The sequence below is a fragment of the Chroicocephalus ridibundus genome, chromosome 2 (genome assembly GCF_963924245.1).
Source record: "Chroicocephalus ridibundus chromosome 2, bChrRid1.1, whole genome shotgun sequence".
NCBI lineage: Eukaryota > Metazoa > Chordata > Aves > Charadriiformes > Laridae > Chroicocephalus > Chroicocephalus ridibundus.
This window is the reverse complement of record NC_086285.1, coordinates 113,908,919-113,932,239: the sequence shown is the minus strand read 5'-3', so window position 1 is coordinate 113,932,239 and position 23,321 is coordinate 113,908,919. Positions and strand designations below refer to the sequence as shown.

The 23,321-nt window shown below is 38.9% G+C and overlaps 1 protein-coding gene across 11 annotated transcripts in view; it reads left to right on the top strand.

The window, feature by feature from the left end:
- PTPRM (protein tyrosine phosphatase receptor type M) overlaps positions 1-23,321 on the top strand; it is a 481,345-nt gene that overhangs the window by 429,015 nt on the left and 29,009 nt on the right. For all 11 annotated transcript variants that reach the window (XM_063326582.1, XM_063326581.1, XM_063326579.1 and 8 more), the window contains one exon: positions 16,667-16,764. In XM_063326582.1, coding sequence (XP_063182652.1) covers positions 16,667-16,764 — 98 coding nt within the window. The remainder of the gene's footprint in view (positions 1-16,666; positions 16,765-23,321) is intronic.

Below are 23,321 nucleotides of genomic sequence, written 5' to 3'. Positions count from 1 at the left end.
TTACGTCTTCCTCTTCTGAGAAGAAATGGATTGTTCCATTTAACCTTTAGCTGATGATGCTGTTCGTTTTCACCTTTAATTGAATCCTAAATTTAAAAGATACACAGTTGGCATTTTACTTGCAGTTTGTAATACAGTTGTTTTCATCAGGAGGCTCACCAGAAGATCTCCCTGACAGCTTTCTGATAGGCATATGAGATCCCTATCTGAAGCAAGTTTAAATGCGGCTTTATCACTCATCATAATACTTGAATAGAAAATACCAAGCTTGAGGGTTTTGCACTTTCAGCTTTTAAAGCCAAGTACGTAATAATGTATGAATAATGGGTAGATTTAGGTTAGATATCAGGAAGCAATTCTTTACTGTGAAGGTGGTGAGACACTGGAACAGGTTGCCCAGAGAAGCTGTGGATGCCCCATCCTTGGAAGTGTTCAAGGCCAGGCTGGATGGGGCTTTGGGCAACCTGGGCTAGTGGGAGGTGTCCCCACCCATGGCAGGGGGGTTGGAACTATGTGATCTTTAACCCTTCTAACCCAAACCATTATTCTATGATTCTATGAATGTACTGAAAGTCTATGTACCAGATCCACCAGTGAATCCCGACAGTTTCTTTGCCACACTTTTTTTTCCCTGATACGTTGTCAAGAAGTACCTAGTCAAGAAGGAGAATAAAAGTAGTAGGAACAAGTCTTGTTCCTAGATGTAAAGGATATATGACTGTTTCAGCTGCCAGTTCTTTGGGGCAGGTCCTATCAGTTTCTTCTGTGTAGGTGCAGCTGAGTGCACACATGGATGCCTAACCCCTCCCGTCATGCAATGAGTGAGAAACTGACTCTCTGAAGAATATAAAATTACTTTTAAAATGGGCATACAATTTACAGCAATTCAAAATAATCTGCTGTGATTTTTTTCATGGATTACATCTTTAACATCTGATTTTTTAAGGCCAGTTGGGAAACAGATTTGTATCTCCACTTTGGAGAAATGCAGAGCACTGATCTCAAGAGGGTTATGTATTCTCTCTGGCTCAGTCCCTGGCCTGATGAAGAATCATGAGAAAGTTTCTTTTCCTTCCTCTGTCTCAGCTTTCCTATCTGCAGAATAGGGTTAAAAATACTCATCTGCTTTTTATAGTTCTCTGCAATGTCCTGCTAGATGCAGCTGTGTAAAGGCTAGTTACTGTTACTCTCCAGTATCACAGCTTCCTGACAAAGCCTTTGCACAGTAGTAACACTTCCAGAAAGATGCATTCTCTGTCTTTCGCAAAGGTGATAAGGTAACTAGGAATAATCTCTAAAACTCCTTTGAGGGTCTATATTACCTATGAAAGGAAAGACATTTATTTCAGATGTCAAACAGACTATGCCTCTGTTTGTCTTCCTTACTGGTAAATCTGTCATGAGCCACGGCTTGCAGTATAGCCAGCGATGTTCATGCTCTGTTTTAGAACACACTTTCATACAGATACGTATAAACACATCAATGCAGCACAACAGTTAGCTGTGTGTTTAATTCCCTTGATGTCTACTTTACATCAGTCTTCAAATAACTTTTCCAATTCTTCCTTTTCTCCTCCATCGCAGCTTTCACAGGTGCACATACCTATTGTTCTTTGAAGGAAAATATCATTACATGAGTCAGTTTTAAATCTCTGAGGAGTCAGAATGATTGATATTTAATTTTCCTATGTTCTTCTTAAGCTGCATTCAACATATCAACTGTTAATGAGCAAATATAATTGTTTGAAGTGAAAAAGTGGCAAATTTAATCAGTTCCTAATAGACTACCAATCTGCTTTTAACAGAGCTGGGAGTTGCATAATCACCTGTTTATTAAAGTGCTAGTGTCTTCCATACTAACCAGAGTTTGACGTACAGACTGGTATCTTTCCACCTTGGCATTCATTCGTAACATCCTGCTGCTAATTTGAATTAGGGGGAGAAGCATTTTTTAAAAGACCTGCCTAATGGAGGCTCTCTCGACTAATAATCAAAAAAGGTTTTACTTCCATTTTAAGAGTAACACATTCAGAGTGTGCAATTTCAATTATAAAATTCACATCATTTTTCCTTTTATGTGATAAGTATAATGCGAGTGGTGGGCTGAATTTACAGCTAATAAAGATTTTTGGCAATCTGCTGTAATTGGCATCAACAGATGGGATCCGCACCTCAGTCACCGTGATTAAAAAGAATCCCTCGTCACAAGGGTCATGCAGAACCAGCAAGCTGGTGTAATTTAAAACTCGCTACTTTGTTTTATATATCCCTTGTTCCTATGGATATAATTCTTTAAAATTCTTTTACAGCAGAATATCGAGCTCTTGTATGATCAGTTCAATTTACTGGTAGCTAGGGTTTTTTTTTCCAGGAGTTAGGCAATCAATGAATTTAAACCAGGTCGTTTAGTGAGAGCATTATGTTGAATATCTGTATAGTACTTATTCTCACGCACACTGCTGGATGTTCTTATTATTGCGTGACTGCTGGTGATCTTGCAGGTCTCACCCTGATTACTAAGCGGGAAAAATGAAACTTTTTTGTATTTACTTGTTCTGTGTCCCCTGAAGTTCACATAGTTAACTGAGCTATGACTTAGCTTCTTTTAGCAACTCCCTGTCAAAGGTTTTGTAATGCTTCCTTCACCACCGCACCAGCAACTGTAAATTACGAGTGACAAACGAATGTTAATAGAGTTCTACAGTATCGCTCGTTGCCATTTCCACCAGGGCTGGTTTTCGAGCAGATCAATCATGTAAAACAGCAGATACTCACATGCAAGCTGCAGGTCTTGATATATGAAGTACATTCGTTTGTGCATCTCTGGCTTTTGAATATTCCTCACGGGTCTGATTGTCTCTGCTTGCTGCAACACGCAGAGCAGCCGGATCTGAGATGTTTTGTGGAAGTACTTCAGAACATATCTTAATGCCTGTAAAAAGTTACTCTTGAAAATAAAGCAGCTTGAGATATAACCTTCCTTTTCTCTATATCCAAATGCTAAACTGTTTCGTTTTGTGTATTACTGATTATGGAGACAGACATCAAGTCAAGTTTCAGTCAGGTGGAGTTTTTTAGGTATGAGTTATAAACTTCTGAAAATAAATATTTACAATGGAAATGTTTATAGTCTTCACTGCAGCAGCATAAACTTGCCACTGTAATAACCCCTTTCATATTCCTTCTCTTTTCTGCAAAGTACGTGTCTTTCTTCTGCACATGACCGTATATGTTGTGTGAACATTTTAATAACGGTTTTCAGAAACAAAAATACATTTTCTTTCAAACTGAAAGTTCCCTTTCAGGCATTTGAAGCAGAAATACTGCTTTGAATAATAATACTCTTAACTTCCTTGGCATGTCTTTTGGTTTTATGTTGCAGAAAGCTGTCAGAACTACAGCAGTGTGGAAGCTCCACACTTATCTTTACAAAGAAACTTTTGCTGCCGTGGTTTTAGCCTCCAGATGAAAATTAACATTTGAAATTACTTCAGGAAGAATTGAAAAACAACAAAGCAGAACAGTTCTACACGATTTTTCAGCTTTATATATGCTGTCGTTTTTGCAGGACGTAGGGTAGTCAGGAGGATTTCCTGATGTATATATGAAGTGATTGAATTCTATATACCGGTATTAAAGATTCATCTGTGTTTGATGCTGCTCTTTTCTTTTTAATCATCAAAATGTTAAAAAGGTGATTGGGGCCATCTGTCTTCAGTGAAGATGGCTTCATTCTTAAGCCCTACATTGAATAGGCCAGGCTTTCTGAAACATGTCCTTCACCTGTTTTGCAGTAGTGGTGCCAAATGGCAAAGAAGTTATTTTTTTTCCTTCACCCAGCTGCATTCAGCAGTAATAGATCCTTTACATACGGTGATATCTCCAGGTTATATTGTGAAGCCATATGGCAAATTCACCAGAGCGCTCTCTTACTCCCATTTCCCAACGAAAGCTGATGATAACATTTGCAACATTTGAGCATCTTTTAAAAGTTGGTCCTTTTTCTAGCGCTGAGGACAAAAAGAGACAGGGTGTAGTAAAAACTGATAAGTATCGAAGTAACACTTTTCAACTGCAGCCGCATGAGAATACCGGAGTCCCTCTCTGCCTCTTTGTTTACAATAAGAGATTTTAGTGATAACTGTGTTAGAATGGTTATCTTTCACCATTTTCACGATTGCTATATTTTTCTGTCTTTGTCTTAATCAGCTGTGTGGTGGTTTTCTCTGCACAGGGAATGGGATGTCCCTGTTGTTTTCCATTCAGTGTAGAAGGCTGTAAATGCAGGTCTAGCGTAGTTTTCTAATAGATTCAAAGTTGGCTTAGGCTCTGTTGCAGTGAGTCAGGCTTGATGAGGCTCTGAGCAATCTGGTCTAGTTGAAGATGTCCCTGCTTACTGCAGGGGGGCTGGACCAGGTGACCTTCAGAGGTCCCTTCCAACCCAACACATTCTGTGCTTCTATTCTGTGACTTCTCCGAATCTTTGTGTGTAGACCAAGTGAAACAGGAGCATTGTTGGAAAACTGCTGGTAGATCCATTACTAGGTAGAGCCACTAACATTCTTCTTCCCATATGTGTGGCTACATTTTGCATAAAATACATGCCTGCCTTTCATAAACCTTTGGAAATTCTTTGAAAATAAAAATTAAGCTCTAGAAATTATACTGAATAATAGTTTAATCTTTATTTGCACATATAAATTCCCTCATCCCTTGCTGGCTGTTCTTTCACTTGCTTGTTAATGTGGCTTGTCAAACAACAGTTTGAGAAACTGATGATTTTTCTGTAGTCCACTGTCAGAGCCACAGAGGAAGAAAAAGCAATCCTGTCCTCTCCCCCGCAAAGAGTGAGCAGCAGGAAATCAGACATAAGGGTCTTCAGAGCATATATAGATCTCGGTCTCAAAGACAAGATATTGGTTTGATTTCTTTGTTGTGAAGTCGGACTAGAATAACTACAACAGACCTTTGCATATCAGAATTAAGAAGGGAAATGAGAGACTACAGTAATTAAGTAGACAAAGAGGAGAATCGGGCAAAAGGAAATATTTCAAGTTTGTATTGTAGAAAAATAGAAGAATATCTTAGTCCTCTTTAAAAAAATGTGACTATAAAATATGTCCTGCAAAGAATGAAGTTATGATCTTCCTGACACTGAAGAGCTGAGCAAACTGTCCTCGTGGACCAATCACACTTTCAGAAAAGAACGTTATGGAGGTGGCCGTGTATTAGTGTATTTACTTCTCAGACTCCTAATTACCTAGACTATGCACTGGAATCTGTTTTTTGTTGAAGGAAGATGTATATAACATCAGCCTTACAAATTTGCCTCACATGTCTTTATTTTTGGGGGATGCGAAATATGAAAAGGTGAGGTTTGATGGTAGGGTTTCCATCCTTGATAAAGAATCAGCCATAAATTGGGCTTGATGGGGAAGGTACCTGGCACTCTTGACAGAGTAGTGTTAACATGCCTGTCAATCAGTGCAGCCGAATGCTAAAGCAGAAGAAGGAGCAGAGAAATGCAGTTTGTCAGGAAAATCGCGTAATCAAAGCATCTTTTTTTCTGTGAAGTTTGTTTTTCAGCCAGTCTTCAGCAGCCTGGAGGAAGCTTGGCAGCAGGTGTAAGCAGGCTTTTCGTCTTCTCATTTGCTGAAAAAAAAAAGAGTGTAGCAAATTTACAAACAGAATGTATTTCAAAAACAAATGTATCAAGAAACAAATAAGGCACCTTTTTTTTTTTTTTTTTTGGTCCTGTCACCCTATCCAAATCTTTGAAACCTGTCATCTTTTCTCTATTCTACATCCTTTGGTGGAAACTGAAATCTCTATATTGATATGGCCATCAATGCATATGACAGTCTGGGTGATTATGAAGCCCTGCCTTTGAAAAAAAAAAGATACAGGCTTATTGGATTAATTCCTTTCCCTATCCATCTGTATGCTTCCATGCAGTTGCATATCGAGATGGAGACTTTGTGGAGATTCCCTGTGCTGCTGCTAAATCTCATTCTGTTGCAAGCAAGCTCACGTCTCTGTACTAAGCACAAACGCACTCCACATGTTAGAATGGCTTTTCTTGTTTAGAGTATACATCAAATAATGCAGTCTCCCATAAAATATAATAAGAAATAGAATTAAAAGGTTGGCATTGCCCTTTCCTACTCAAAGTGGTAAAAATAACCAACGTGCTCCCAAAAATAACAATCATTAATAGTGCTGAGAGATTTTTTTGTCATGCAGATTTAATTTTTACCATAATTATCTTGATGTTAAAAGGAAAAATATCCAATACACATTTATTTGTTTATGACCTTCACATGTATCTTGATCTGACTAATATTTGTGTGATTCTGACTGTTTCTGTGACTGAAGAAGAAATAAATGTATCAAAGTTCTCTAGCCTTAAATAGAAAAATACATTGTGAGTGATATATCTCACTCATGAGATGTATCAGGATAATAAATTATGACAAATCTGGTTTTGCTAGCATTTTTACTTGTCCTTTAATGTAGACTAAATTATCTTGTTTGTTCATCTGGGTAAAGTGTTCATGTTAATGCACTTAAACTCCCAGTGCAAGTTTAAAAAATACAGCATCTGAATATCTTACTCACAAGCATGAGCAACATTCCTTCACAATAAGGTCCTTGGGGAAAAATAAAAGAAACAAGTAGCCAAAATGAACTCATATTTTTGAGCTAGAGAATAGTGATGATTTTATTACATCCTGATGCTTATGATTGACTCAACATGAAAATAGAAAGTAGAAATGGGAAAGACTAATTAGGTTCTTTTGTCCATTCCCTAAGGAACCTTCTACTGAAGGGGATAAAATGATCTTAAACTTCTCATCCATCATCAAAATTGATTCTGCATTACAAGTTGATGTGAAGAACCCAGTCCAACAAGTCAATTACCTAAGATTTTTTGAGTTGGAAATGTTACAGGCAGCATGTTTTTACAAAATAAATTCCGTATTTGTTAGTCTTCCCGAGCTCAGATAGGCTATTTAGAATGAGTGATTAATAGGTATTCATATTTCCGTGATGTAAATCACCCTTATTGAGAAGAACGCACAAATTAGAAACTAAAACAGCTTTCTTACTGGAAAACATTGATTCAGCTAAACCGAAGCTTTCTGTTGGACTGCCTTCACAAAGACAGTTTAGACTGTGGATTCAAAGCTCCTGGAATAAGCCTTCGGTCAGAGCTGTGGCCTCAGATAGAGAGCCAATACCTCATGTTGCTGTTTGATCTGAATCAATATGGACCTGTATCTCAGTTTCCCAGATGAGTCCTCTATCGTTCTCCCAACATGCTTGACTGTAATTAAACAATCAAATGTCTGTAGGGCAGAGAGAGAGAGAGGGTCCATGTGCGAGTGAGACCAACTCTGTTTCTCTGTAGCCAGTACGCTCCACCAGAAAATACATCAGGGCCTCTAGTTACAATTATAGTTATTCAAAGTATTCCTGTTTCATAGCAGAAAAAACTGAAACACACTCCCTGCAAGCCATTGCCTGGCAGTTCTCTCTTACAAACTGTGCGAGGTAAAGATTCAAGACTCTAGCCTTATTCAGGCATTCCATATAACCCTCACTAGGGATCCCTGACCCCTGGGAGTGCTACATTTAATGCCGAATTTGGAAGACAGTGCATTTATCCAGTCTGGGAAAATATTAATGAGAGGAACAGACCGTTTAACATCCCCACTGTGTGGCAAACAAATTATATGAAGAAACCGTTCTTCAGTTATACTGGATGAACTACGTTGTTCAGTTGCTTTTTTTAATTTCCTGCAGTTAAGATCAGAGAAAGCAGCTTTCTTGAGTGGCATAATGGTACATACATGGCCAGCAGTACTAAGTACACAGCTTTTATTGCATTCAGCTTTGCCTAATCTCAAGCTAACTGGATAAATGTGGGCCATTTCTATGGCTGCCAGTTCTCTGTTCCCAGTCTGTAGTACTTCTGTGAGTAGTCAAAAGGTGTTATGGGAATGTGCTATTTATTCTTTGGGAAATCATATGACATTTTCATTTTATGTTGTTGGTACAGAACAAACTGAGCTAGCATTGGAAAACTAGCTGTGGAGAAATGTCAATCAATAAGTGTGTAACGCTTTATTAGATGGAAAGTTAGCTGGCAGCATTAGCTGTGGTGTTATAAAAATGTCTTAGATAGCACCTGCCAAAAGTGCACAAATAAAGTCTGGTCTCAGACTTAAAAAATATATTTAAGTGCAGCAATGGCTTGTTTCTGAACATGGTGGAAATACTAATGAGGAACAGGGACAGGTAAGATTATTCAGAAGTGGCTAGGGAGCTGGCATGTTGTGGCTGCTGAATATTATACCGAGCCTGTTAAGTTCATTCGAACCCTATCTTGCATCCTGTTGTCTCTCAAGGTACGTTTGGATTGTGACGGTGAGGGGCACGAACACCTTTTGTGTATTCATGGGCATTTAATATGTAAAGCAGTTCCTGCTATGATGGAGCTCCAGTCCCAGATGGGGATTTCTAGATGGTACCATAACGCAGGCAAAATAACGCATAGAGATGTGTGCTGTTCCAGCTTAGTTAGATCTGTATCAATAAATTAAAAAAAAATGCTATAAGATATTCCAAAGAATAAATACCACATCCCCATAAAACTTTCTGACTACCCACAGAATCACTGCAGAATAGGATCAGAGGAAATGCAAAGAGAAATGATCCAGCTCTAGCCAATAGTTGATGTGTATGTGTATATACACACACTTGTAAAATACGTATTTTCAAGCTGATTATCTAGTTTGTGAAATGAGCAATTTAAAAAAATAAATAAATTCTCCTGAGTAATCAGTTTTGCCATTACTCAAAGGATATATTTTTTGAGCATCTCTATATTAAACTGGGAATTCAGAACAGAAGGCATTTTTTATTTTAGCTAGCTGTGAGATGCTTGCATGTATTTCATAAGACAATAGGACCGTGGCTCATCACTACTGTATGTTGTAAAGGGCATCTTACAGGCCAAATGTTTTTATGTTCTTTTTATATTTGGAAAGAGATGGAGAATTGACAGGACAGTCTCCTCCTTTCCTTCATCCTTTGAAAGGTCTGGTGCTGACTCCTCTAAATGTAGGAGGAGGTGGTACAGAAAGCCAGCCAAAGCACTGGTCAGTCTCGTGGGAGCTATAGATAAAATTTCTACGTGCACCTCAGTCGCTTAGTAATCTAAGCCTCGTTGAAAGCTAATGAGACTTGAAAGCACTTTGAAAATTTCATTTTCTGAAAGCCAATTTTCACATATAGTGATGTGCAGACAGCAGGGCTTGCTGACTGGCTGGCTCGAAGCAGGTAGGATTTAGTTTGTGCTTGAAAATCAGCCAATTACTATTCACTGTGCTGTCCCTTGGCTGATAATGAGAGAAGGCTGTGTTTTTCCTGAGCAAAGGATACAGTAGAAAGCCTCTACATTGCCAGTAGCTGGACTGGGCAGGATTTGTCCCAAGAAAGCATTTCAGCTGGCTTTATAAGCAGCATTTTCCTGAAATGTCAAGCTAACAAGATTCAGTCAGATCTGTTTCTTATTGACAATCCATCTAAGGTGAGGAAATCATGGGAAAAAAAAATTTAAACTCATAGCTTAGTCCTGATTAACCCACTTGAGTCTAGTGGAGGTGACTTGCTGAATAGTGTTGCTTCATACTGTTGTGGTTTGGGGTTTTTTTTTGCATTTTAAGATGGTATTGTTGCAAAAGGCCAAAAAAAAAAAGAAATAGTGGACTGACTACGACTCAAACATGGATTCTGCATATATTTGATACACGTGGTATATTCTTAAGCCTCAGTTAAAACTAGTGTTAGGAGAAACAGAGTATCTTTTTATTTGTTTGTGAATTAAGATCTGATAGAATTCTCGTTTACAAAATGGTGTTCTTGCTTACCTGACTGTAAGTTAATTGCTGCCTCTGCAAAGAAGTGGCTTCTCTCTCCACCATCTCTGAATCCACTACCATGGAGGAATCAGTTAAAATAAGGTTTAAAACTGAGGGGGAGGTTTTTTTCATTACCTCACGTAAGAGTAGCTGTAGCCTCAAGCTTCCTTGCTTGGACTGCCGGATGGCTTAATGTACTTATAGGGAAAAAACCTCGTTGGAAGTTCATCCACAGCTTTGTTTATTTTTATTTTTCCAAGGCAGGAGAGATTTCCAAGAAAGTTTTATCAGGAAAGCCAGCATAGTTGTATAATTACCATATAGCCCTGCTGAAGATTACATAATAATTAATGTTTTTAAGGCTAAAATTAGAAAGCGCATTTCAAATGCCATCACAGACAACACTATAAGTCAAATGAAATAAAGCGATAAAAGCAAGAATGTGTTTTTTCAGGGTTTCTGTTTAATTTCATTGAGATTCTTTAGTGCACAAAATGTCTGGGGCTGGGATATGCAGAAGCAACAAATAATAATTAATACTGAAGTATGGCAGCTAGAAACCAGCAATTAATAAACAACACTGAAGCAGTTATGGCCAAGTTCTGTCGGTACAAACGTCTGTTGCCTTTTCATGTTGATTCTTACAGTGATAGGCCTATAGGAGACTTCAGTAAAAGTGAGTAGGTGCATGGCACTGGGGGACGTTTTACTCTCGGTGCCGTTTTAGTTTCTGGAGCAGACTTGGGAGGACTTTTATTAAAGCTTTAGAAACCTCCAGGTTATATGAACTCACTCTTTTTCATCATTATTTGCTTGATATCCTAAACCACGAAAGACTGCTCTGTATGCATTTGGATAGCTATTGGGGAATGGTGGGCCCACGTGGTTTAGTGATATCTTGACCACAGTCTTATCTCAGACTTAAAAATCGTCCACAGTGTTTACAGGAGCACACATACTGTGCCTATAAAAACATGCTCCTGTATAAGCCTTGAAAGTCAATTTAAGTGTATATATTATGGTAGAAAACAATGTCTGAACCTATTTTGAGAGCAGCTGTTGCAGAAAGACTTCATGATCACTGCCTGAGTTTTTGAAGTTTTGATAACAGAGCTTTGTTCTGGACTTCGCTGGCCTCCGTGGAGGCACTAAACCCTTAAGAACTCCCAGAGGGGTGAGTGAAAGTTAAATATGTGCTGTTCAACAAGCAGATGGTAAAGACTGCTCTTAACAAATCAGATTACCAGCAACTGATCAGATCTTCAAAGTGTCTTCCATTGAGAAACCAGCTCATTTGGGGAGGGTGGGATGAGCTGTACTGCTGTGAGGCAGTGACCAGGCAATTACGAAGGAATACGGAGCTAGCAGTTTATCTTGCTAGTTGATGTGATTGTTCTGACTAAAACAGCACAACCGGGATCTACCGCTTTTCTTTATAGTGTGCCGACTACTTTAGATAGAAAGATCGAGACATTTTATTTTAATGTTTTTTAATTTTTATTTTATTATTTTATGAAAAAGCGGAAACGAATCTTACATTCCTTTAGTGTAATCTAACCTAATCTTACATTCCACCTGATCATGCAAAGAGGTGTCCAGGTTTGCAGAGCTGCTGACCGCTGAAGAATGTCCCGTGAGGTAACTGGGAGGCTGACAAAACTGAACGCTCGTGAAAACCTGATCACATAATGATGCCTCTGCAAATTCCCGTTGATAAAATCTTCGGCAAGTTGCCTTATTGAGTAGGAAAAATATGTATTTCAGTAAAGGGAGATGTTCCCTTGCCTGCAGTCAGTGATATTTATAGTTTAAAGTAACATTTAACTGCAGGTTTTTACACAGCTTTTTCTGAAAGGGCGTTTTGTTCTTACCTCCGATTTCTAGAATGGTTAAAAGAGCAAATAACATGCGCTTATGGATTATCAGATCACTGGTCCGGCAGAGCATTAGTAACCCTGTAATTTTGCTTCCTCCTGCAAAATTCTCTGTAAATTATCCTACTAACAGCTAGTCTGTCCCATTTAAAAGGTTCATTAGGAAAAGGAGAATTCTTGAAATTTTTAATCTGTTAGCTTGTAGTCTTTTCTCCCAGTATTTTTTTATTATTATTTTATCTCTGGTTTTACGCTTTCGTGTGTATTTTGAACATTTTCTGCTACATAATGGGTTTGGGGTTTTTTGACGGTGTGGTTGCGAAGGGAATCGTTGCTTTTTGGCTTTTTTGGCCATGCACCGCCATATTTGCCGTGTCTGAAGTTCATTTTGAAGGGATCATACATTGTAAAGAACGAGTGCTAAAATGCCGGCATATTAGCCAGTTGTCCTTGAGTGGTCCAGTTGTAGGCAGTCGTAGCAACGAGCCGCAAGCTTTGCTTCAGTAAAAAGCGAAGACAGTTGTCATTGCTGCTAGAAACTGCAGTCACCATTAGGTGAGGGGACCATTTTATAACCACCTCCTCATGCTGGGTGGACACATCTACTGACTGGAAGGAGGTTTATTGGGCTCTTTTCGAGATGGAATTTAACTGCTGCAGGTATGTCTTGCATCTTGTCAGGCCGCCGCCTCCGTCAACACAGGCTACCACTGGCCATACACTGTCCCTGGGGAGCCTTTGGAGCTTAAAGGCGTCTGTTCTTTTTCTGCACATTTCTAGCTTTAATATTTGTCATTGAATTTGGTCTCAGGTGGCCCAAACGCTGGCTTGTGGATTTGACATTCTACGCTAGAAAAAGGTTTTAGAAGCTATTTGTTCCTTGTTTAAGCTGCTTGCTTTTCTAGAAATTGAAAAATGACCTATAGATTTACAAGTCCCATCTGAGTAAGTCCTGGGGACATTTCAAGATTCAGGTTTTACTTGTTTCTTTGTGTGTTTGCTTTCTTTCCTGCAGTTTTTTTCTGTATTCTGGGCTAGTTTGTCACGTTCGAATTGATCGCATACCCCAGTAGCAATGCCAGTTGCTAGAACAGGGTCTGACAATAACAAGCAGAAATAGAGGCTCTAGAAAGCTCTGTGTGCAGAAGCAGCTGCTTAGGAGTTTAAACCATTCTTAAAAGCTGTGTGATATTCCGTTTCCTAATATGTTTGCATTCCCAGAGCAGCAACTAACGACTACTGGTAATACAACTAATGGTTGATATATACAACTGATCATATCTGTTCAATTTTTTTCAATAGTGCATTTAATTAGCGTGGGGTTTGGAGGGTTGATTTCTTTTTCTTATTTTCCTTTGCTTTTCATTTTCTGGTTGTAGCATGTTGTTGATTTCTTTTTTTTCACAGCAGAAATCTTTGATACCAACTAGTATATTGTGTAGCTAATGGGGTACGCCGCAGGCTTACTGTTAGGCAGCACAGTGCCTTCTCTTCAGACCACCTTCTCCCGCAAGGGGGCAACTGCTGAGAATAACCTTCCTGCCTATTGTGCACACATCTGTTAAGCTGATGCTTAGAACAATTATAGGCTCTTTCTCTCCCTACCACGAGTCTCTGGAATCAAATCGTTCAGTTCTTCATGACAATAAATCCTCCAACCCTACCTAGCCTCTAATGCTTTTCCATTCTGGCTGAAGACAGGTAATAATTTATTCATATGTCAGAAAATAATTTGAAAAATGTCAAGAAGAAAAGAAAAATGGGGTAGAAAAGAATTACTTTCTGAGATGTTAAAGCAGGTTTTCGGGTGTTTTTTTCCTTTCAGTGTCCTGAACATGCAAGAAGTTTGGAGGCTACATGTTAGAATTGGAGAGGGAAAGCAAGAAAACACCTCAGAATACTTGAGGAGAGCAGGAAATCCTGTCAAGCACTTTTAATTATGATTGTCTTTTCATTTGGATAGTAAGATCGAGAAGAGCATGCTCAGCACTGCAGAATAGGACATTTCTTCTGGAAGAACATTTGGAATACTGCTTGAAAGACTTGTCAGAGCTCAGCTCTTTCTCTGGCCTGGAAAATGCTATTACTTTTTCTAAAGATTTCTTCGTCTCATAATTTATTGTCTTGTTTTTTTCTTTATAAAGAATGACAAGTTTAAAATCTTTAGCAATAAATTAGTGCTTAGGATCTTTCCCTAGTTGTAATTCGTGATTTCAGAATCTGAAGTGTAGGAATCTTTAAATCACGAGACAAAATTATGCTGTCTGTAGGAAAAAAAAAAAAAAAATCAGGAATAAATTGTTGCAGGTTATTCCAGAGCTGTCAGAAGGAAAGCACTGTTACAAAGTTGGGCTCAACTATCTTGTATCTCAAGTAAATCCGTAGGAAAGACAACTGAAATAATACATAAAGAAACTTGCTACCTTGCCCCTCAGTTTCTCAAAGATTCTGGCTTCTTGCGAGGGGAAAAGAAGAGGGCTGTGTAGACAGAGGATATTTTCTCACCTTTTCTGCAGCTTTACCAAAAACATATTCAGATGAACAACCTTGAAACATCACGCAATCCTGTTATTGCAGAATGCAGTGGAGCCATTTATATTTTCTCCATTAGACCAGGTTGTGAATCAGGATTCTTGAAGCAATACCGTTGTTATCTTTTGTCCTTGACCAAGCTTAAATAATCTTAATAATGTCATGAATTTACAGACTCTTTCCAGGACACTACTCCATGGAAAACTGCCTTTCCCTAATCCTATTTTTAGCTACACTTCTTCAAAGATGATTGCAATAGTAATTTTGCTGGATATTTGCTTAAGATTTGAGGGGAGGGAAGGAGCTATACAGAGGAAGTGTTTTCTTACAGTGAGTAAAACAGTCACCTTCCTTTCTCCAGTAGGAGAGGCTGGCCAAAAACCTTTCTAAAGCTGTTGTGGCTTTAATTGCCCCACAAGTTATATTGAATCCTACATTACTAAAACACAAGCAAGCTAAACTTTCACTATACTGTATATTAATTATCCTACTGTGGTATTCAAAATTGCACTCGAACCGTGTCTGTGTTACATATCCAGGACACTTACGTAGAAGTAAAATACTCATGGGAAATTTCCATACGGTGGAGAGTGATTTCACCCTTGTCATGCTTCAGAATGAAATCTCACAAAAGTATCAACTGTTCTGTGCTGTACATTAAAAGGAAAAAAAAGGTGTCCAGTTCTGCAGCCACAACATCGGCTTGAATTCGGTGATTTCAGAAACTGTAGTTTTAGATTCTGTCGTTATTTCTACTCTGAGACCTTCTGACATTTCTTGTGTTCTAATAGTCATGGCTTCCTGTTGTTTTAAATGATTTTTTTGTTTCCTGTTATATGAACTACCAAAGCAAGCAAAAGACAAGTTGAGTGATTATGGTGAAACCTGTGAAACTAACTATATATGCAGCATTTTTAAAAGCAGGGAAAGTAAAGGGGAGAATACAGAACTTCTTTAAATGGTCTATGCAAATTATGGATGATAAAATTATCCTTTGAAATTGCTGAAAATAAAAGTAAACTTAAAAAATTCAAAAGTTTTAGTCTAATACCATCCTTTTTTCTTAAACTTGAGTTCTAAGTTACATCATAACTGTGATGTTATTTGCCTAGTGAGTTGATTTTGACTTGCCTATAATATCATAGAATCACAAAGTCATAGAGTCACAGAATGGTTTGGGTTGGAAGGGACCTTCAAAGATCATCCAGTCCAACTCCCCTTCTATGATAATATAGTCATAATATATTACTCTTTTTTTCACGAAGTACTTGACTTCAGAGTGAGAATTTTATTTTCAAAGGGAGCTCAAAGTACAAAAACATGGGTGCCAAACTAGACAAATCTGTCAATGTATGGTTTTGTAACGCTTTAAGGGTGTTGGTGTCTTCACTAGAGGAACATTTAGGCCAATACATTATCCATTTGTCCTCCAATTAGCTGATTTAAGGCATTCCTCTAAATAAGCTACTAATTGCTTGCTGCAGCGTGGCAGTTCAGTAATGGATTCAGGGTGGATGTTAAGTTTATAGTACCTGATAGTATTTTACATTTGTGTATTCTTATTGGCTTGGTGATTTTAAAGCAGTGGGTTAAAGTTGGGGTATCAGACCGAACATCATGGGTAAGACGTGTAGGCTAGAAACAGACCAGGACCAGGTACGTGCAAAGTGACGTGGTTGTTCTCAACATTTTACATTTCTGTAACATGTCCTGTGGGCTGGTACCCAGCTTTAGCATGACGCCAGAGGAAGCCCCCCATGTGCTCGTCTACAAAAGCCCCCAGGTTGTTGGGGAAAGCACTGCAGAGGACATGGCTGCCGTGGCATGCCGGGGTTCTTTACTGCTTTCCCCACTGTTTTGCAAAGTGATGTACTGCAGCAAAAAACTATAACTTCTGTCTCACTTCAGGAAGTACAATTTAGGAGCTGGGATAATTTGATGGATAGCGTATACTAAGAAAAATATTAGAAACCAGGAAAGGCCACATAGTCCATTGAGGCTCATTTCATTCCAAATACACCTTCCCTAGGTTATCATCCAATTGTTAAGAGAAAGAGTAATGTTATCCATTTTTTATAATTCCACTTCTGGGTATTACAGAGATAAATACCTAAATGCTGGAGAACTAACTTTCTTTCAGAGCACTATTTCAGGGGAAAAATACTTAAATGCAGATAGGTGGGATGACAGAAAAGAAATTGACCCTAAATGAAAAATATGATGATAGTGATATGAATATACGTGTATAGTCATGGTTTCTCAAAGTTCCCCAGAGACAAGCTTCCAATCATGTGACTTTCAGAAAGTAACCTTTCCTTTGATTTATTGTTTCAGGACCAATGCAGGAGACAATATATGACTTTTGGAGAATGGTATGGCATGAAAACACAGCCAGCATAATCATGGTTACTAATCTCGTAGAAGTGGGAAGGGTAAGTGATTTTTGTACTTAAAAAGATGAAAGACTTCCAAGGTGTTTGCTTTTGGAAATTAAATAGCAGACCAACAAGATGCTTATATACTGAGTATAGCACATAAAATATTTATGACTGCTTCTGCTAAGAGGTTCATTATCAATTATTTTTAAACGTGCCTTGGATTCTTGGCTTTGATAACATTAGCACAATGAAAAAGTAACTGATAAAGCTGCATTCTGTATAGCACAGCTTGCAAAGACTGCCAAAGAGGGAAAGCGTCATGTCTTTGTATATATCTCAGACATACCATTTCCATTAAGGGAAACTCGGGAATTGGTTACAGAGCAGGTTACAGGTATGGAGTCATCTTTTTTCTAAGGGAGGCTGAGGGGGAGTAATTCTGAAACAGATTTCAGAGAAAATTAGTTAAACTATGAAATTGCACCTTCTTCACAGTCTGAATCAACCTGGTTTGTTTTGGTTTTCCTTCCTGCAAGCCTTCTGGGCTAAAAAAGAAAAAAATAGCTTTACTCGTTTGTACACTAAATTTGTTGACGAGGAGGTCGTCTTCAGGAGCTGAGTAGTAAGGAAAGCTTGACTTACCTGGTTGATACGGTGTACTTTTCTTTCTTTCCTTGGTAACTTCTAAAGCAGGCCTCCTACCCAAGTCATTATGGCTAATTTTGTTTTCAACAAGTATTGAATAGAACCATTTTCTTTGTTTCTCACAACCATCAATAACTGAGTCTTTCAATTTACTGCTTTGTCTATGCACTGGTGTCTTAGTTCTCATCTGGGATGTTTTTTTTCAAGAAAATTTGCTTGGGAACTGGGCATACAGCTTTCATTTGGAATGAAAAAAGCCCACTGTCTTTATTGCAACTACTGCAATTATTGTAAATCGAAGTGTTGAAATAGGAAGTCAAGTGCACATATCTTGGTGTGAGCCACATGGTTTTAAGAGATGTTTTTAATTTCATGCTGGTGGAGAGGCTGATACCCCCCTGCCCTGTGGCATTGGCATGAGGAGAGAGAGAAAGCACCGTTTATGTGGTCTGAGTCAAAGTATCGGATCTTGTCTCCTTTTTAGCAAGTTGAGTTTTACAGTCTGAATTTATTCTTCCTTATGTTCTTTGTCAATTGTTCATATAAATCCTAACAGGTAAATTTCTGTGTGCCCAAGCCTACCAACAGATCAGGTGCCAGTATTATTTTTAGGTATAAAAAAGATGGGGTTTGTGACGGCATTCAACACCTGCTGCAGGAGCACATGTACGACTAATTGCAGAGAAAAAAAGGATCACGGAGGCCACTTTAAAAATTCAGTCCCTTGAGTTAGGAAGAAGATAGAAATAGTCGGATGGTCACATTATCAGTTGAAAATGGATGGATTTGTAAGAATAGGAAGCTCTCCAGCAAACCTCTTCGTTAAAGCTTTATACGCATTCATAAGTACCCAAGCACATAACTTAAAGGGATGTTTTCAGGGTATGGATAAACAAGCCTGAGAATGAAAATAGCATACTGCATGAAACCACATACTGTTTTCCTAAAGCCAGTATTTGAAAGCATCCATTAGAGTGAACTGTCAGGTATCAGCCGGGGAGATGCCAGTCTTGGTGCTGGTGTTGATGGCCTCAACTCACAACGTTTAGGTGCACAGCACATTCCCTTAGCAGCGAGCCAACAGTTTGTGCCACCATGGCGATTTCTTCAGTGTGCAAGAGCTGTAGTGAGATTCAGACCTGCAGCTTTGTTGTTTCTGGCAGTGGTAGAAATGTCTTTGTTGTCACTTTCTCGGGAGGCCAACATAGGTGAGATCAGAGAGCAGAAATTGAAATGAGCTTTTAATGGAAATGAGATCGTATGAGCCACAGAACAATGCAGTCACGCCTCCGTTGGTGCTTCTGTCCCACTCCCAGAGCTGGAACCATCAGCAACAAGGAGACGTATTAGAAACACACCATCTGTCCTGCAACCTCTAACACAAGTTCTGTGCCACCTTGATTAGTAATGATTTTAATGGACCTTTTGGTGGCATTCCTGCAGGGCAAACCTTGTAACCTTCCCAACCTTGAGGTTTTCTATTTCAATTGGTATTTCCGGTGTAAGATTTATAGGGGTTTATTATTTTTATTTTTTAACCCTCTTGACCCATCGTAAGCCGAGTGGGAAAATTCCTTTATATTTTCAGGAAAGAGGAATATCTATTTAACATGTTTGCCACACAGTGTACGTCCTTCATGAATTAATCATTGAGGGGGCGTATGTGTATTTGTTTACCAGGACTGGCTGGATAGTCATTAAATCAGTGCTAGGAACTTGCTTCTTGCCCTGGAGCGTTATGCATCAGGACTGTTTTAATTGCGGATGGAGGAATCACCATGAGGCTGTCCCTAATGCAAGCACCTGCTGCAAATGACTCAGTCCCCACATTACCCTCCAGCAGGGTCTGGGTACATCTGCCAATATCTGTCATTATCTGAGGCATACTTGTCAAAACCATGCATCCCTTTAAGCTCTTGTGTGTTCCAGCAAGGGACTCTTGTCAGTGTTTCTGGCACCTGCAGACTGCTGCGCACCTGGTATTTAAATGGCACAGAAATGTGTTTTGATTGTTTTCTCTCTTTAATGAACCCACCTGAGGGACATTTAGTTCTTTATCTAGTAGCCTGTTACCCAGTCACTCACATTTACGCTGCTTGTGTGGAAATTCAGAATTCACTTGCGCTGTTATACTAATCCATCTGCCAGAAGTCTTATCACAAAATCTGCAGGGCTCCCTAAGGAGACTTTTGTACTGGTAATTTAAGCTAATGATTTCTAAACATATTTAGTCGGTTTTATGAAGACCTCATTAGAATGTGACTGTTTATTAAAAATCCAAATGAGGTCTCACAGTCATTTAGAAAAATCATTGCTGAGTTGCATGAACAGCTCTTTGATAACGGATGATGAAGTGGTTTTTAGTTAAGATTGGCCTAGGTTGACATAAGAACTTGTACAAAAAAAACTAAACAAAGAAGCAGGCCTTGAAGCAGCCTTGAAAAAAAGTCTCTGTCATCTTCACGCTGGGTCAACAACTTTCCGCTCAAATGAAGTTCACAAAAAGGGAATGACAAGTAATTAATGGTAGAATACACCTAAATTTTAGTGCAAAAATCTGAATTTTCCAAACCACACACTAAGAGGTAAAAAGCAAAAACAAGATTCATAAAAATACATCAGTGTGACCACAAGCCATTTCAAAATAATGTATTTTGGATTATATTAATGCAGGAGGCCTCCATGCTCATGTTTGTAAGTGCTAGAGCAACTGAAGATAGTAGTGTAACTTCAGACATCTTTTCCTGAGAGATTTAGCATAATCCGGTGGATTATTCTAGAAGAAACAAAACTTTTTATCCCACCAGCGTAGGGGTGATCTGAAAACAGACACAAAGAGAACATCTTGCTTACTCCAGAGACTGCACTGGAGTACAGACTCGAAAAGACAGAGCTGGATCCTTCTGTGGAAAGCAATGGGAACTGGATCAAGGTCTTCATGTACTGGCCAAAGTCTCAGGTTGCTTCTTAAAGTGTTTCAATGTCTGCACACATTGAAACATTTCTTTCCTCCTTATAGAGTTATTCTGGGAAGATTTAGAATATATTCAATTGTGCCACCTAGCTGTCACCTCCATCTTTGCTCTTGTTGGGCTGGTACTAATACTTGGTTGGCAGAATCAAACCTGGCATGTCACATCATTTGTCAGTAGTCACTTTCTCTCCCACTCCTTGTTTTTGCTTGAGGCAGAAGAAATTTAGTAATATCTGATTAATAAACGGTGAAATGCACTGATGAAATTCAGTGGAGGTGGTTGATATATAAAAGTGTTGCAAGGACTCATGATTGTCTATCATGCTTTTAATATAACAAAGTATTTACAAAAAAATCACTAGAAATAATTATAAAAAATAAAACCTCACCCCAGGAGCCTGGTAATTACAGTAATTAGAGTTTAGCAATTATTATCCAGAATTAGAAAAAAGCCAGTGCTAATAGTGTTAATAAGCACACAAAAGACCTTTTTTTTGAAAGAAGGCAAGGTTGACTATAACGGAATGGGTGTGACACCAACAGGGGAATGAAGGTCAGCCGTAGACTGAAATAAATAAATAGCCCCTGCCCACATGCCTGCATGCACACCTTCGTGCTACTGAAACAGCCTCCCGCTCCCATCTCGTCTCTCAGGAGAGTTGTGCTTTCCTGATAGCCATCTCGCACTCCTCCTGGGTGACTTTTCCCTCTCAGGAGCCATCAGGGCTGTATCTGGGTGGGGAAAAAGAAAAAACACAGTGGTGGCATAGCTTTTCCTTCGCTTGTTTTACTGGACCTGCGGTTGCCATGCTACATACGTAGGCACTCTCATCTGCCTCACTGCAAAAATGTTGATGGCTCTGACTTTTCACGCTTAAAAGAAAATAATTGGGGTCTACATGGCAGTGAGGACACCCATACAAAGGTCTCCTGACAGAAACGGAACATCTCCTTGCTGCTGGTTGGCTAAAAGAAGTTCCCTGTTGTAAGATAAAATCCATCAGAAAAGAGTTGCTCATCTCAGGAATTACTCTGCGTGGGCCCGGCTCTAAGCAGTCCTATGTGCATGTGCTTGGGTCCAAGCTTGGTCCTTGCTCAGGATGTGCAGCCTTGCTCAGCATTCAAGAAACATTTCTAAACCAGATACAAATACATTTCCTTAACAAACAAAATCCGGAAGTCTTTATGTTGAACCAGATCTTCTTCAGGTCTACCCGATGTTTTCTTTCATCCATAGACAGACCTTAGACATTAAACATCCAAGAAAAACTGCCAAAAACTGCCCTGTCCAAAGACTTCTTACTGAAAGCATATTGCAATTGTAGGAAATTCCAGCAACATAAAAACTGTGTGGTATTTCCAATGGGCTTGCCACCTATTCTTAGAATAAAAAAGGAATTTTTTGACACAAACCTATTTATGAAGCTTGCACTTACGTGTTTTACGAGTTTTGAGAATCTTCCATTCAGAAGGACCCTCTAATAAACAAAGATAAATTCAAACAGTATTTAAGGTTCAGATCACCCATTACGGAGATATTGCAGAGGTGAAACACAGTAACTCTTTAAAATTTAAAACTCTAAAAAATTCTTCACAAAGAGAACATTTGTATTTAGTATAAATGGAAGAACACTCTATCTGATTGAAACTGCCTCTAAATGTAATAAGCTAAATTACCTACGTTGGAATTAGTTCGGGATACTGGCATTAGCGCTCCTTAGGAGGTATGCTAAAGGGTTTGGAAGCACACTGGTGACCAAGATTTCATCTTAACTTTTCCATTGAAAGAAAGAAACCACATTTTATAAATGAGAGGGAGAAAGGTTGCTGTACGAAACCCTTCCTACCTCTAGGTAATTCTAGTCTCATCTTGTAAAAACTATTAGTGTCCTTCCATATCTAGAGAAGATTTTTTTCTTAATCATATTTGCCCAGAAAACCTGGGACCTGCGTTTATGGTACATATATGTTATTAGATATTCATTGTTTTACTTTTGGCTTCACTGTAATTCCAGTAACTCTTGTTGGATACTGTAGAGTTTATACTTTTACAGAGTATCAATGAGAAAAAAGAAAACAATCATTATTTAAAGCTGTTGTTAATCTTTCAAGTCAGTGAACCCTTCTAGTCATCAAAACAGATTTCAGCTTTCTAGACTTCTAACCAGACATAATAAGTTGGCATTATTTCATTATGCGTAGCAGGGGAGGAGCCCTTAGGGAAAAAAATTGGCTGTTGTTCTTCAGGAGAGAAGGAAGGACTCTTTGCAATCATTTAATGAAGATGTCCCCAGATTAGCAACGTTAGCATCATCAAACAGGACATCATCCTACAAGCGTTCAGCACTGTCCCATGTCACTCAAAGCAGACATGGTTTCAGCTCTCTGTGTTTTGATGCATTCTCATTTCCAGTAAAAGCTATGTTTCAAAGAATGTTAATCAACGGAGATTAATATCTTAATGCTCACTAATCCAATTGAGATAATTCACTTTTGAGAAATAAATAAAAGAGGTTTAAGGATACACAAATGGATCAACCCCCTTCTTGGGCTAGCTGCTGAAGCGCTGCCAAGCTGTAGGAGGCAAGCATAAGTGCAGTTTGCAGAGTGGGCTTCAAGTTCTTCTTTGAAATGTCAGGGCTAGCGAAATGGCTTCATCACTGCAAGTCTCCTCACCTCAGCAGTCTCACGAAATTAATCTCTCAGTGAAGGAAGAAGTATCCTGGAGGCACCGACAGTTTTACCTTACCCAGTAGAGTAACACGTAGAGCTTTCTAACTTGGCATCAGATGATCAGGTTTTAGAGCCAGAAGGCAATCCACCAATTCGGTGGTGCTCTGTAGGTCAAGTAATGGCATGATTTTGCTCTTGGAGCGGAAGCACGATTCAGAGCACCGGCTGTTCTACTCACTGCAGGCACATCAGTCCTCGGAGCACAGGATCTGAGCAATATGCCCATGAGTTCACAGTTGCGTAAGGGATTAAGACAGGC